Genomic DNA, 13,705 nt, shown 5'->3' on the forward strand with positions numbered 1-13,705 from the left:
AAATTACCATAGTGAGGCATTAAGGGCTACAAATTAATTAAGTTTGTCCTCACCTCAGGTCATTGGAAAAGTTATGAATGGTTTTTGGATACAAGTAGTCTCAAAAAATTGATTTACAAAGACGGGTATCCTAAGATGATCACAATGATTTTCAAAGGAGTTTATCTTAGGATACCAGCCTCCCTAAATGATTTTTAGAAGCGAGCATTTTTCCGGAGATCTCCTAATAATTATGGAGGTATCACGAGATGTGTTTGAGAGTCTTTCTTCTAAAATCAATTTTCTTCTAGTGTGCGACGCTGCAACGCCCACAGGTCCAATAGCCCACCAGGTGAAGAAGTGGATGACGAGCCTGTTCGCTTATCAAGTTATGCGAACGGCTCCGACATCTGAGTCCGCAACAGAGGGTGTCAGGGCAAGAAGCAGCAGACGACGAATATGACACGGGCAACAGCTCGCAGCGGATGAACCTTTAGATTTTAATCCTTGTTCAATTAACATCTCCGGGGTTAAAGGCTCTATATTGGCTGCTCAATTAACTTGTCGGCAACTTCTTCTGCCGGTCTATCCACACCAAAATTGACAGGCACAGAGATCCAAAATCTTCACCTCAAAGTGTGTTTCTACTTGGTTATAGATATATGTTGCGCCAATATTGTCTTCCCCAAATCCCCTGGACCAACAATTGGAAAGAACAGTCAAGTTATGATTTTGGCTCTCTTTCTGCCTCCCAAAAAATTCAGAGATCTCTGAGGTGGTTATGGGTCGTTTCTTAGCAATAGTTTTGGAGGAAAATGGTGTGTGTGACCCTAGTCTGTCTGTTGGCAATACGGTTGCAAGTCCGCCAGATTGTGCCTTGGAGCTCGTCTTGGACGAGGAAGGAATCATCACTTGTCGTGCAGAAATCCTTGCTAGAAATCAAAACCATGCGAGCGTCCACCGGATTGTGCCGAATTAAAAGCATGAGCAAATGGATGCCAACCTCGCTGCATCAGTAAAACTGCTCAACTGCTCAAACATACTTAGCCATCAAGTTTCAGATTTCAGACTTGCCCAGTTGCTTCACAAGAATTTTTTACCCTCGCATATACATTGAGAGTTTGAGACTGAGCTTGATTCACATGCCCCACCTATTGGAAACAAGGGCTTCAGGCATCCAGAAAAAACTTCTAGTTTTGTGGCAGTTTAGTAGTATCACAATAGAACAAGAAAAAAAATGCGTCTGAAACAAGAAAGTTCTGTTTGAGCACCAGATGAGCAGTGATCCATGTAAAATGATAAAACCACAAGCCTGCAACAACACAAGATCATAATTTACAAGTAAAAGTGTAATTCTAGCTATAGCACTAGGTAACCAAAACAGCTATGCTTCGAAATATAGCAAGCACTAGTTACGTAACCAAAACAATTATGCTTCGAAATAGAAGATTTTATTTATTACAATTTCTATAGATGCAATTTGCAATTTCGATACTGAGAAAAATTCTGATTTATATTGGGACAAAGACAATTTTCAATTATTTCTGTACACAGATGAGAACAAAAATTTAATTTATAGAATAATATGTGTAACACAAATATGTTTGATGTAAATAACAATAAGGAGTGACAGAAATATGTAGTGATTACCATTGTGACTCTCTATTCGCTCCGTCCAAAAATAAATACACCTCTAAAGTTTAAATTTTATCCTATAATATAAAAACTATACGCATAAATATTAATAGGTAAGTGTCAACTATGGGCCTGTTTAGATTTGAAATTTTTTGGTCCAAAGAGAAAATTTTTTGTGGAATTGGAGCCTAAGAACTAAACGGGGCTAAAAAATTTTGGGGCCAAAATTTTGGGCTGCAATTGTGCACGCACTCCCATGGAAGTCCACCAATGACAACTGCAACTGCATGCAGCTCAAGTTGTCATTGGTGGGCTTCTATGGAAGTGCGTGCACAGTTGTAGCCCAAAATTTTGGCCCCAAATTTTTTTGGCCCCGTTTAGTTGCCCCAATTCCACAAAAAAATTTCTCTTTAAACCAAAAAATTTGAATCTAAACAGGCCCTATAGGACCCACCCATCGAAAAATCAACCACACGGTATTATCCTTTTATTTACAGTAAAAAGTCTCTTCATATTCTAGAAAAAACCACCGCCCCTTTAAAAAAATCGGCAACAAACTTGCCTCTAGCGTGGTCACATATCCGCTTGATTGTGTATGTAGAGGCGCAATTCACCAAGACAAAAAAACACACGGCTTTTCAGCATTTCTAGCTGCCTGCAGACATAGGTCATGTTTAGATGCAGTCAAATAGCCAAAACTTTTAGAGAAATAAGTATTTTTTAGAAGAATGGATCTAAATATGGATTTGTAAAACTTGATCTGTAAAGATTTGAAATTTGAGACCTTGGAGGTCCAAAACTATGTAAACTTGCTTAGGGGCCCGTGTCTTGTGTATTGTAGATCAAAAAATTTGAAAAAGATCTAAACATCTATTTAGAATGTAAAGTTTACAGTCAAAAGTTTTGGAATACAAAGACTTAAGATCTAAACAGGCCTATACACTGTGTCTGCTCGTTCTCCAAGATCAGCAACGTCTGTCTCCACGCACTATTAGCATAAGACGACGCTAGACGTCATGGTGCCAAGGTTGGCGCCATGTTTCATGACACAGACACCGAGCTATCCGACGTCACCACCATGTCACTATACAACAGTGGCGGAGTCAAGATTTTTGTTTGGGTATGCCGAACAAAAATTTTCATATACAAACTAATATTATCTATTTAGCAATTCGATAGAATTTCTTAAAAAGTATCTAACAATTTGGTACACAACTATTAAGGCCTTATTTAGTTGCAAAAAGATTTACAAAATAGACACAGTAGTATTTTCGTTTATATCTGAAAAATATTGTCCAATCATAGATTAACTAGGCTCAAAAGATTCGTCTCGCAAATTACAAACTGTGCAATTAGTTATTTTTTTATCTATATTTAATGCTCTATGCATGTGTCGCAAGATTCGATGTGATGGAAATCTTGAAAAATTCTAATTTTTTGGAAAGTCCTTGTTTAGTTGGCAAAAAAATTTGGATTTCGCTACGTAGCAATTTTGTTTGTATTTGGTAATTATTATCCAACCGTGGACTAACTAGGCTCAAAAGATTCGTCTCATAAATTACATGAAAATTGTGCAATTAGTATTTTTTATCTATATTTAATGCTTTGTATATGTGCCGCAAGATTCGATGTGATGGGGAATCTTGAAAAATTTTAGAAACTAAACAAAGCCTAAACAAGGTCTAAATGGTATAAGTCTCGATCATCGTGCTTTTGGAAGGAGCGGGTGAGAGCAGGTACGAGACGAAGAGAAATTAAGTTTTTTTATTGAGGCCTTGTTTAGTTCTAAAAAGTTTTTGAATTTAACAACTGTAGCATTTTCATTTTATTGAATAATTGTCTAATTATAGATTAATTAGACCCAAAGAAAAAATAGCGGGCTATAGCGGCGCTGTAGCTGCTGGACAGGCTTGCCGCTAAGTTATTTGTATTTTTTCCACTATCACAACTTTCACCGCTATTACGCGCTATAGCGCCGCTAAGTTGCATTTGTTATAACAAATTTCACCGCTATTACGCGCTATAGCACCGCTAGGATAAATCTTCTCAGTTAGACTCTCAAAACTCCATCCTAGACTAGATTATTATTTATTCGTTACTACTAATTTAGTATTTTGGACAATGAAGCTTTCATGAACCATATTGTAATGTCATATTGGTATTTTGTAATGTTACTTTGACTTATGGAAACATATTTTTATACATCAAATTTATAATTACCATGTCTTTTTCATCAATTACTCGTGTTTTTCATGTATTTTTTATAAAACGCTATCTATCATACCGCCGCTATAGCACTACTATAGTTGCATAGCTCCTGAAAAAAGTTCCCGCTATTTTCAATAGCCCACTATTTTAAACTTTGAATTAGACTTAAAAGATTCATCTCACGATTTACAGTCAAACTATATAATTAGTTTTTGTTTTCATCTGCATGTATATAAAGATTCGATGTGATGGGTGAAAAATTGTTGGGTGTAAAACTTACAAGTATATTTTTTAGGTTGAGCTTAGGACATGCCATGCCACATCCGTGTCATCCACTCGATCCGCCCATGCTATTCGGAAGGCTCGGCGTCATGACCTATGACGCCGAGATGTAGTCATAGCTTACGGCACCGAGAAAAGAGTCTAAAGTTGAGTTTTTGATGTGTAATAAAGGGTTAAATGAGAATTTGTTACAGAAAAAGTACTAAAATTGTAAAAAAAAAAAAATTGTGATCTGACGGTCTCTGGTAGATGAGATCTGCGTGTAGCTACCGTTGGATGGCCGATCGACGCTGCTGCGTTGCCGGAGCCGATTCCGCTCCAGCTCCAGGCAGCTCGCCTCGCGCCGCACTCCGCTGCTGCTGCTGCTGCTTCCATTTCCCCTTTCCCTTCCCCATCTTTGCACTAAAGAAGAACGGCTGCATCCAGGCCAGCTGCTGGCGATTCCACCCACCACAGGAGAAGAAGGGAAGGCAGCCAGAGCCAGTTCAAGTTGGCACTCCCACCGTCGACCCATCGATTGGATTCCTGATCCATCCCAGCCTACAGTCGATCCTTCCGCTGGTAAGAAACCTTAGCTAGGTGTATTTTTTTTTCTAAGACTTACTTGTGCTGGGACATAGATGGATCTGTTTATCTAGTACCTGCTTGTATGTGCAATCAAATCTCCTTTTTTTAAAAAAAGGGAAAAGTTTCCTATTTAATCTACAACCATGACCAACGCAGTTCATCCCTCCCTCAGTCATAGAGGTAGATGATGTTTGCACTTGCACACTCTGATTTTGATGTTTCCTCTTGGATTAATATAAAAATGCTAAAAAATGATGCATCTCTTTCAGTTTCCTCTGAAGTATGATCTATAAACAACTGAGGAGGGTACGAAGGAAATAGTGACATAAAGCTTGATTCGGCCAAAGATCAATTGTTGGCTCACAATGGCTCAGCAGACGGCTTCACCGTTGAATGATTCAGCAGTTCTTGACGCCAAACCCTTGCGTATGTTGACCCCCATGTTCCCTGCCCCACTAGGGCTTCACACATTCACCCCTCAAAACTCACCGTCAGTTGTCTGTGTGACCCCATTTGGACCGTATGCTGGAGGCACTGGATTAGGGATGGCTGCTGGTGTTCCTTCAATGTTTGCAGCACCAGCTCCTCCTACAGATCCCAGGGGAGAGCCTGATAGAGTTAATACAAATGGAGCTGCTCATGCTAATGGAGCTGCAACCAACAGTTTGGCCACTCCTTCCTTACAAACTCCTCTATCAGCTGGGACACCAGAATCCAGTAAAACGAAGAGGGGCAGACCCAAGCGTGTGTCAGATAATATGGTTCCTTCAGCTACTTCAACTCCTCTGGCTCCCACGGTTTCTCCAATTCCTTCACTTCCTAAAGTTCCTTCACCTCCTCAAGAAAATAATAATGTTGTTTCCCCGACACCTTCTTCAGCCACCCCACAGGAATCTGGCAAGAGGAAGAGGGGATGGCCCAAGCGTGTGCAAGACATTCATGTCCTGGCAACTCCTTTAGCTCCTCAAGCTGATAATACACCTGTTCTTGAGACGCCTCCTGCACCCACTGTACATGAATCCGGTACAAGGAAAAGGGGACGTCCCAAACATTTACAGGATAGTTTGGATACTTCAACACTTTCAATTCACTCAAAAGATAGCAAGCCCACTTCCCAGACACCTGCGACCACCTCACCTGAATTTGGTAAAAGGAAGAGGGGACGTCCAAGGCATGTGTCCGATGGTTCAGCAGCCCCAAATCATTCAGGTTTCTCAACTGTTGATGCAGCAAAACGTGGACAGCCTAGGAAAATTGATACCAATCTGTTGCAGCTTCCAACTTTGTCTTCAGATGATCCTAGGGAATCTGCAGATAATGTACTCATGATGTTTGACGCACTGCGGCGGAGGCTTATACAGCTGGATGAGGTGAAGCAAGCTGCAAAGCAGCAGCATAACTTGAAGGCTGGGAGCATCATGACTAATGCTGAACTTCGTGTCAATAAGAACAAGCAGATTGGAGAGGTTCCTGGTGTTGAGGTTGGTGACATGTTCTACTTCAGAATTGAGATGTGCCTGGTGGGGTTGAATAGTCAGAACATGGCAGGTATTGATTATATGTCTGCCAAGTTTGGTAATGAGGAGGATCCTGTGGCTATTAGTGTTGTGTCAGCTGGTGTGTATGATAATACCGAAGATGATCCATATGTTCTAGTTTACACTGGACAGGGCATGTCTGGTAAAGATGATCAAAAACTTGAGAGGGGTAATCTTGCACTGGAGAGGAGTTTGCATAGAGGCAATCCAATTAGAGTCATTCGCAGCGTAAGGGATTTGACTTGTCCAACTAGTAAGATATACATATATGACGGCCTTTACAAGATCAAAGAAGCCTGGGTGGAGAAAGCGAAATCTGGTTTCAATGTTTTTAAACACAAGTTGCTCAGGGAACCTGGCCAAGCTGACGGCATTGCAATGTGGAAGAAAACTGAAAAATGGAGGGGAGATCCATCATCTAGAGATCATGTTATCTTAGGCGACATGTCATATGGTGTGGAAAATAAGCCTGTTTGCCTTGTAAATGAGGTTGACGATGATAAGGGTCCTAGCCAGTTCACCTATATGACCAAATTGAACTGTGGGAACTTGCAGTGCTCGATGAGAAAGATGCAAGGATGCAAATGTGCAAGTTTATGCCTCCCTGGTGATAACAACTGCCCTTGTACACACCAAAATGCTGGTGCACTTCCTTACAGTGCTTCAGGTATACTTGTTAGCCGCATGCCTATGTTATACGAGTGTAATGATTCCTGCATTTGTTCAAATAATTGCCGGAACCGAGTTGTACAGAAAGGTGCCCGGATCCATTTTGAAGTGTTTAAGACAGGAGATCGTGGTTGGGGTCTTCGTAGTTGGGATCCAATTCGAGCTGGAACATTTATCTGTGAATATGCAGGTGAAATCATTGACAAAAATAGTGTGAATGGAGAAGATGACTACATCTTTGAGACCCCTCCTTCTGAGCCGAGTTTAAGGTGGAACTATGCACCAGAATTACTGGGTGAACCTAATCTTTCTGGCTCAAATGAGACACCCAAGCAATTGCCGATCATCATTAGTGCAAAACGAACTGGCAATGTAGCTCGCTTTATGAACCACAGCTGCTCGCCTAATGTCTTTTGGCAACCAGTTTTGTATGATCATGGTGATGAGGGACATCCACACATTGCATTCTTTGCAATGAAGCATATTCCTCCAATGACAGAGCTCACATATGATTATGGTCAGAGCCAAGGTAATGTTCAACTGGGATCCAATTCTGGTTGTCGGAAGTCTAAAAATTGCTTATGTCGGTCCCACAAGTGCAGAGGCTCCTTTGGATAATCAATCCTGTAATGAATGGATTTGGTCATATTTTGCCATACAAGGTTAGTGATTTTTTATTCCTTCCTCAACAGTACTTCTCCAAAAGATGTTATTGTTCCATTTCCTGCTATCCCTATGATTCTGTAGTTCATGTGCTAGAAGAATTGTGATGCTTCTGCATTGAGGAGCTGTGTGATGCTTATGATATATTGGTTAGGTTATATACATCCCAACTGGGAGTTTGTATGTTAGTTCCTTCCATTAAAATGAAATTTGGTATTAGTTTGTTCTTTTTACACTCTTGTAGTCAAATCAAAACTCACAAGACATTGGAATTTTTTTTTTTCAATGACAGGAAACTCAAATTCCATTACCAAGGCAATTATTAAAAAGCCATAAGTGTATAGATTGTGGAAACAAAATATTAAACACTAAAACTGTCAACGCCCCTGATCAGAAAGGAAACATGACAATGTGGCAAAGTCCAACTTAACCAAGACAACGAGCAACTACAGCGAATAAATGCTGCTTCTTTATGTGCCCTGTGTGTTTTCACTCAAGAAACTTGGCCCATTTATGGTTCTATTCTTGTGCTGATAAAGTGTCCAATTTGGCAAAATCTAGGAGTTGGAGAATCCGAAATGTATATACTGTTGATTGCTAATTGTTTCTTAATACTCAAACTTGAAACATAGAGTGGTGGTGGGTGTGAGTGTGTTTGGGTCTATGTATGACTCCTTTTTCTTCTACTAATGCAATGATATGCAGCTCTCCTGCGTGTTCGAGAAAAAAAACATAGAGTATTCACAAAAGACTCGTTCAGTTTGATCAAGCCTAGTGTTCGTAGAAGCTCTTTTGCTTAGTTTTGTGACAGTTCATTATTTTGTAATACACCCAATCTGCTGAATGGAGTCTCTTCTCATTTATTCCATTTTTCTTAGCACAATTTTAGGAAGCTGGATTGACATGTGATAGATGGGCACGCTAGTTAAACTCAGATCATTTCTAACCTTAGGAGTAGAGACCATCGCTGCAAGCCCTTCAACATTTTTATTTAACTTAGCACTATCGAAGCCATGTACTCCCTCTTTTATAAAATGTAAGGTATGGTTTAACTGGATACTGTCTCCAAGATTATACTTTTGTCCATTAAATTTGATCTAAGGTACTAATGTTGTATCCTATAATCTACAAAATTGTTGGCTAATCATTAATCAAAGATTATGAAGGTGGGGGCATGATATGCGCACCTTCCAAAAAGAGGGAGTAGTCTTGATTTTTTGATGAGTGTGACATTTTGGTTTTGTCCAAAGTCAAGATCTTAAGTTTGACCAAGTTTATAGAATAGATTGTCAACATTTCTGATACCAAATAGATTTACTATGAAATGTATTTCACGATAAACTTAATAATATTTATTTGATATGGGTGCATTTTTTATACTCCCGGGAGTAGTTACTCCCATCTTCAATAAACCACTTTACATATATGTGCATACTAATTTATCAATTTGAGAATGTTTATATACTCATTTTAAGATACTTCAAATCTTAGTACATGAAATTTTTTCAAAAGAACCCATATTTTTTAATATATTACTAAAATGCCACTACAATACTATATAAAATAAGTACAACCATATACTCTATGTATACTTGCATACTTGACATACATACTACCCTAGATGGTTTAGTATGTTCATATACTACATCTACATACACTTCGTCGGGACATATACCCCAAAATCTAGAGATATACACATGGGAGTAACTACTCCATGAGAGTATGAAATAATTTCCCATTTAATATTATAAACATTTGTATTTTTTGTATCAACTTAACTAAATGTAGGATTGTTTGACTGAGGACAAAACAAAAAATGATACTCCACGAGGGAGGTAGTACCACGTTTGCAATTAAACACTTTATAGTTCCACAATTATCTCTCATTCCAATGATCCCCGTCTTTAATATCCTGCATGTGTATTTATGGTCCATATATGATGTTTACTACCTCCGTCCCAAAATAAATCAACTTTTACAGTTGTCTTAAGTCAAACTATTTTAAGTTTGACCAAATTATGGCACCAAATTGATATCACTAGATACCTCATCAAATGTTTGGTGCTTAAGATAGTTTGCCTTTAGGTGGTTTTAGGAATTAGTTTATTTTAGGACGTCAAATTTAAGATAGTTTGACTTTAGGTGATTGTAGGAAGTGATTTGTTTTGGGACGGAGGTAGTATCTTAATTGAACATACTCTGATAAAATCACTACACAAAGGGGAATTTGAAGTTTTGAATTTCAGGTTTGTGATACTGAGAATGAAATGAACTAATAGTGCTGTTTCGTCGTTTTCTTCATTGATTAATTCTCAGGCCAGAGTTACCCAGATGAAGTTGTGGAAAACGCCATTATGCAGCTCCATTGTTTCTATATGCCTTCATGTGGCATTATGATCTGTTGAATCTACTGTTGCACAAAACTAGTGAAGAGTGCCAGTGTGTGGAATCTGTATGGTGTAGTTTTGATAATTGATACAGATGTTGGGAAGATCATGTACCATTGATTACTCTGTACAATAGCCATAAGTTCATGAAATTTATCAAATGCTGTGTAGATGCAGCCAAATAAGAGACTGCTGTGTAGATTTTCGTGTTCCTTCAAAAAGAAATGAATGAATTGGAGGCTGGAATGTATAGGTCGATGAACGGTCCTATTAATGTCTCTAGTAACATGGAAACCATAGACGTAACTGTAAGCAACTTTTTGGTTCTACAATATTTCATGATAGAGATCCAGCACACAATCAAGACATCAACTCAGTTCATAAACATGTTACAGTCCACATGTACACAAGCTCAACGCGTCCATACTAGTGTACAACAGCAGCTAGAACTAGAATATATACAAGGTCGAGCAGCAGCAGCAGTCTGATTCGACTGATATTTACAACGGACAACATCTGGCGAGAACAAGCCTAACAGGGGACCTCACTCTCATGCTTTGTTGTTGGGCTCAAGAGTCTGGAATACGTCCGAGCGAGTCACAATTCCTGTTACCATCATGAAAGATGTGGGCATCATTTGCAGAATCATAACAAGAAACTCCAACTTCTTATATGTACTGCTATGTATCCTCATAAAATGCGCAGGGAGTAAAACCAGGAGTGTCAATACTTAGTAGCAAGTAGCAAGGTGGGTAACTTCAACTAGGTACATTTTCAACAAGAAAAAAAAAACATCTGGATAACAGGTTCCTAAAACAAGATCAACTATGTTTAGCTTCCACCTGAAGTTAACTAAACCACTAGCATTGTATTGTATGGCATCTTGATTGCTTTAGTGAAGCCTTATTGTCAGTGACTGCTCACAGTTTTGCAGTTAATTTTGTCAAGTGCGTGTTTTAAAAAGTTGGCACTCCAAAGTTTTTGTCAGTCTGGGCCAGGTAAGTAAAACCGCACTGTTGAAAAGTTTTTTTGCTCTATTTAGATACAGACTTTACTTTATTGATGTAGTCCAAAAAAAAAAATGAGAGAGTGAAGCAATCTGGAAAACCTTACCGATCACATGCTGTTGTTCATTCACAACCGGTATCCTGTGAACCTTCTCCTTAAGCATTAGCGCTGCAGCCTCTGCTCACATAACCAGCAGCAACATGTTACCAAATTGTTGTAACGACAATATTGTCCATGTTGGTTACAGGGTAGCTAGAGGGGAGTAAAGCCTATTACCCAAGACAGTCTTATACAGTGTCAGCGTTATCGCAGGAGATGACATGACTTCACCTACAGTTGACTCCATCTTCATCATCATGACAGACAACAACAAGCGTGAAAAATTAGTCGATATATAGCATGCAAACCAAAGGTATCAGAAATGGCTGCATCTTCTTTAACGTGCTCTTAGGCCGAGCCCATGGGCGTGCGACCATAAAAATCAGCCCAGCAGGAGAAGGCCCATGTATACTCATTTGAGAGCTAGCAGAACTGTTTGTACAATTTTAATTTTGTTCTTAATTATCATCTTTTGAAGCCATGTCTTCTGAAAATCGATTTTGAAAATATGAATCTGGTTCCCAAAAGCATAAGAAGAAACAAAGAATCGAGGAGTTAACTCAATCTTAGAAAGGAGCAACAGATAGATTTATTTATTATAAAAGAATCGCAAATGTCTTCCGGTTCTCAGACGTACACTTGATCAAGCTCCTGCACTTGATAGTAATATTAAAAAATGATCCTAGAGATCATGCTTAAAGAACACACTGTGAAAGGGTGATGTAAAACAAAACATTTCCATTTACAACATTGATCCACACAGTATGCGAAATGCAGATCATGCAGTTTCCATTTAGTGAATGGTATTGTATTGTATTGTATTGTATTGTATTGTATTGTATTGTATTGTATTGTATTGTTGTCCATCCCCATTTTTCATGATTTGATAACTAATTAAGCAATATAGTTAACAAGCATAAAAAAGTGAGTGAACTGATACTGACCCCATTGGGCGCCTTGGCCTTGTCCTTGTTGGAGATGACCCCAATGCACCTGCCGTCGTCGTCCACCACGGGCAGGCCGGAGTACTGCCGCGCGGCGAAGAACGCGTCGACCTCCGCTAGCCGCTGCCCCGGCGTTGCCACCTGCACCGGGCGCGACATCACGTCGGTGAGCTTCGCCGCCGGGCTCATCTGCATGATGCCAACCGAATCAATCATATGGAGGGAGGAATCGTCGTCGTCGTCGGCGGGTGTCGTGGAGGACTGAAGAAGGAAGCGGACGTACCGTACCTGGTCGGAGGTGACGATCTGCGACTCGAGGTAGGCGCGGAGGTCGGCGTCGTCGATGATGGCCGCCGGGGGCACGTCAACGTCATCGAGCGCGGCGGACGGCACCACCACTACCAGCGCCGCGCCACGCCGCGCGTTCTTCCCGCCCTGCGGCATGGCGCGCAGCAGGGCCGCCGCCGCCGACGGCACCGGCGCGCGGCGCCGCGCCACCAGTGCCACGGCGGACGGCGGCGGCGGGACGGGAAGGACGACCGCGGCGGCGGACGCGGGGGCGGAAAAAGGCGTCAAGAACGCCATGGACGGCCGCCTAGCTGAGCGAGCAAGCAAGGAGCGTCGTCGTCTGTTTGCGTGCAGGCTTTCTGCCGCCGTCTATATATGTTTACGTCTACTCCGGTGTGCCCACTTTTTGTTGCATTGCATGCATGTCCGATGCACTTTGCGTTTTCTGTTTTCGGTGTCGGCTTCAGCACTTTGCATTGCGTCCCATTTTCCTTTTTCCGTGTCTCCATTTTGTTTTCCTTTTGTTTTTTTCTTGGTTTTCTTTTCTTTTTCCAGTTCGTTTGAAGCTTATCAGCCGAATCTACCAGCTATATTCAGTAGTGTTTTTCTCTTACAACAATCAGCCAACACTGATATGGTTTATCAGCCAAACCAATAAGTACTTTCCTCCGATTTTTGGCTTTTAGTGCCTTGTTCTGATTTGTTTGTTGCGTTCGTCCTCTTCTTCGTTGGGTTTATGTTTTTCATCTAACACGGAATAATTATAATATTATGGGTCTTTGAATCAATATTATTCATTAATCATATTATTCATCAATGAATCCTTCTCTAAGAAACAAAGATTTTTCACCATCAAATTAAATACTGTGAAAGATTTTTAGCTTTTGGAAGGTCTTAAAGGCTAAAGTTGAGGTCTAAAAACTCACACGGAAGCTGAAACAAACAGAGCCGTGCGCTCGGCTTCTACTTCTCTTCCTCTCTTCTTTACCACATGGATATATATATATATATATATATATATATATATATATATATATATATATATATATATATACCATTTAATCCATCATCAATCAAGTGACGATTAACGGCCGGGGAGAATTCAGCATACGTTAAAATATAATTTAGAATATAATAATAAAAAAAATTGTCAAATTAAAAGAAAAAAAATATAATCTTGTGCAAAAATAGGCACAGATACACAAACATTCAAATAGGAAGTGCCTCCACACTAGTAAGCGACACCAGTAACCGTGACAAAATTAACTTGTCACCTTGTGCGGGTGGTCACTAGCTAGTGTCATTGCGTGACTTGAGAGAGGTAGTTTTGTCTCGCTCTCGCTTGGTGATGGTGGTCCTTCTGCTCGACGTTTAGGGCGCCATTGGTGTCTTCTTTCTCGACGTGGCCTGGCTCGCACCAGCAAACCACTGGCCACGC

The 13,705-nt window shown here is 40.2% G+C and overlaps 2 protein-coding genes across 3 annotated transcripts; one reads left to right on the plus strand and one right to left on the minus strand.

Annotated features, from left to right (window-relative positions):
* On the plus strand, positions 4,455 to 10,180 carry LOC8065992 (histone-lysine N-methyltransferase, H3 lysine-9 specific SUVH1). 2 transcript variants are annotated; one of them, XM_021462514.1, is made up of 3 exons: positions 4,455 to 4,665; positions 4,941 to 7,540; positions 7,834 to 8,596. In XM_021462514.1, exon 2 carries the CDS (start codon positions 5,037 to 5,039, stop codon positions 7,494 to 7,496), a length of 2,460 nt encoding a protein of 819 aa, XP_021318189.1. In that variant the 5' UTR covers positions 4,455 to 4,665; positions 4,941 to 5,036; the 3' UTR covers positions 7,497 to 7,540; positions 7,834 to 8,596. The 2 variants fall into 2 exon arrangements, with proteins under 2 accessions (XP_021318189.1, XP_002446071.1); XM_002446026.2 differs by lacking the exon at positions 7,834 to 8,596 and adding an exon at positions 9,858 to 10,180 and having other exon boundaries at positions 4,456 to 4,665.
* On the minus strand, positions 10,232 to 12,714 carry LOC8065993 (inosine-5'-monophosphate dehydrogenase). The gene is made up of 5 exons (XM_002447411.2): positions 12,268 to 12,714; positions 11,980 to 12,168; positions 11,213 to 11,282; positions 11,042 to 11,113; positions 10,232 to 10,534 (listed from the first exon to the last, which is right to left on the minus strand). The coding sequence occupies exons 1-5, from the start codon at positions 12,562 to 12,564 to the stop codon at positions 10,479 to 10,481; spliced, it is 684 nt and encodes a 227-aa protein (XP_002447456.2). The 5' UTR covers positions 12,565 to 12,714; the 3' UTR covers positions 10,232 to 10,478.

The sequence above is a fragment of the Sorghum bicolor genome, chromosome 6 (genome assembly GCF_000003195.3).
Source record: "Sorghum bicolor cultivar BTx623 chromosome 6, Sorghum_bicolor_NCBIv3, whole genome shotgun sequence".
NCBI lineage: Eukaryota > Viridiplantae > Streptophyta > Magnoliopsida > Poales > Poaceae > Sorghum > Sorghum bicolor.

What these genes read in the sequence shown, in the direction of transcription:
- LOC8065993 (XM_002447411.2), bottom strand. Translation starts at nt 12,564, where the DNA reads ATGGCGTTCTTGACGCCTTTTTCCGCCCCCGCGTCCGCCGCCGCGGTC. An exon ending in AGATCGTCACCTCCGACCAG is followed by an intron (nt 12,169 to 12,267) that starts GTACGGTACGTC and finishes GGCATCATGCAG; the next exon opens with ATGAGCCCGGCGGCGAAGCT. An exon ending in TGAACAACAGCATGTGATCG is followed by an intron (nt 10,535 to 11,041) that starts GTAAGGTTTTCC and finishes TGATGGTAACAG; the next exon opens with GAATTGTGACTCGCTCGGAC.
- LOC8065992 (XM_021462514.1), top strand. Translation starts at nt 5,037, where the DNA reads ATGGCTCAGCAGACGGCTTCACCGTTGAATGATTCAGCAGTTCTTGAC.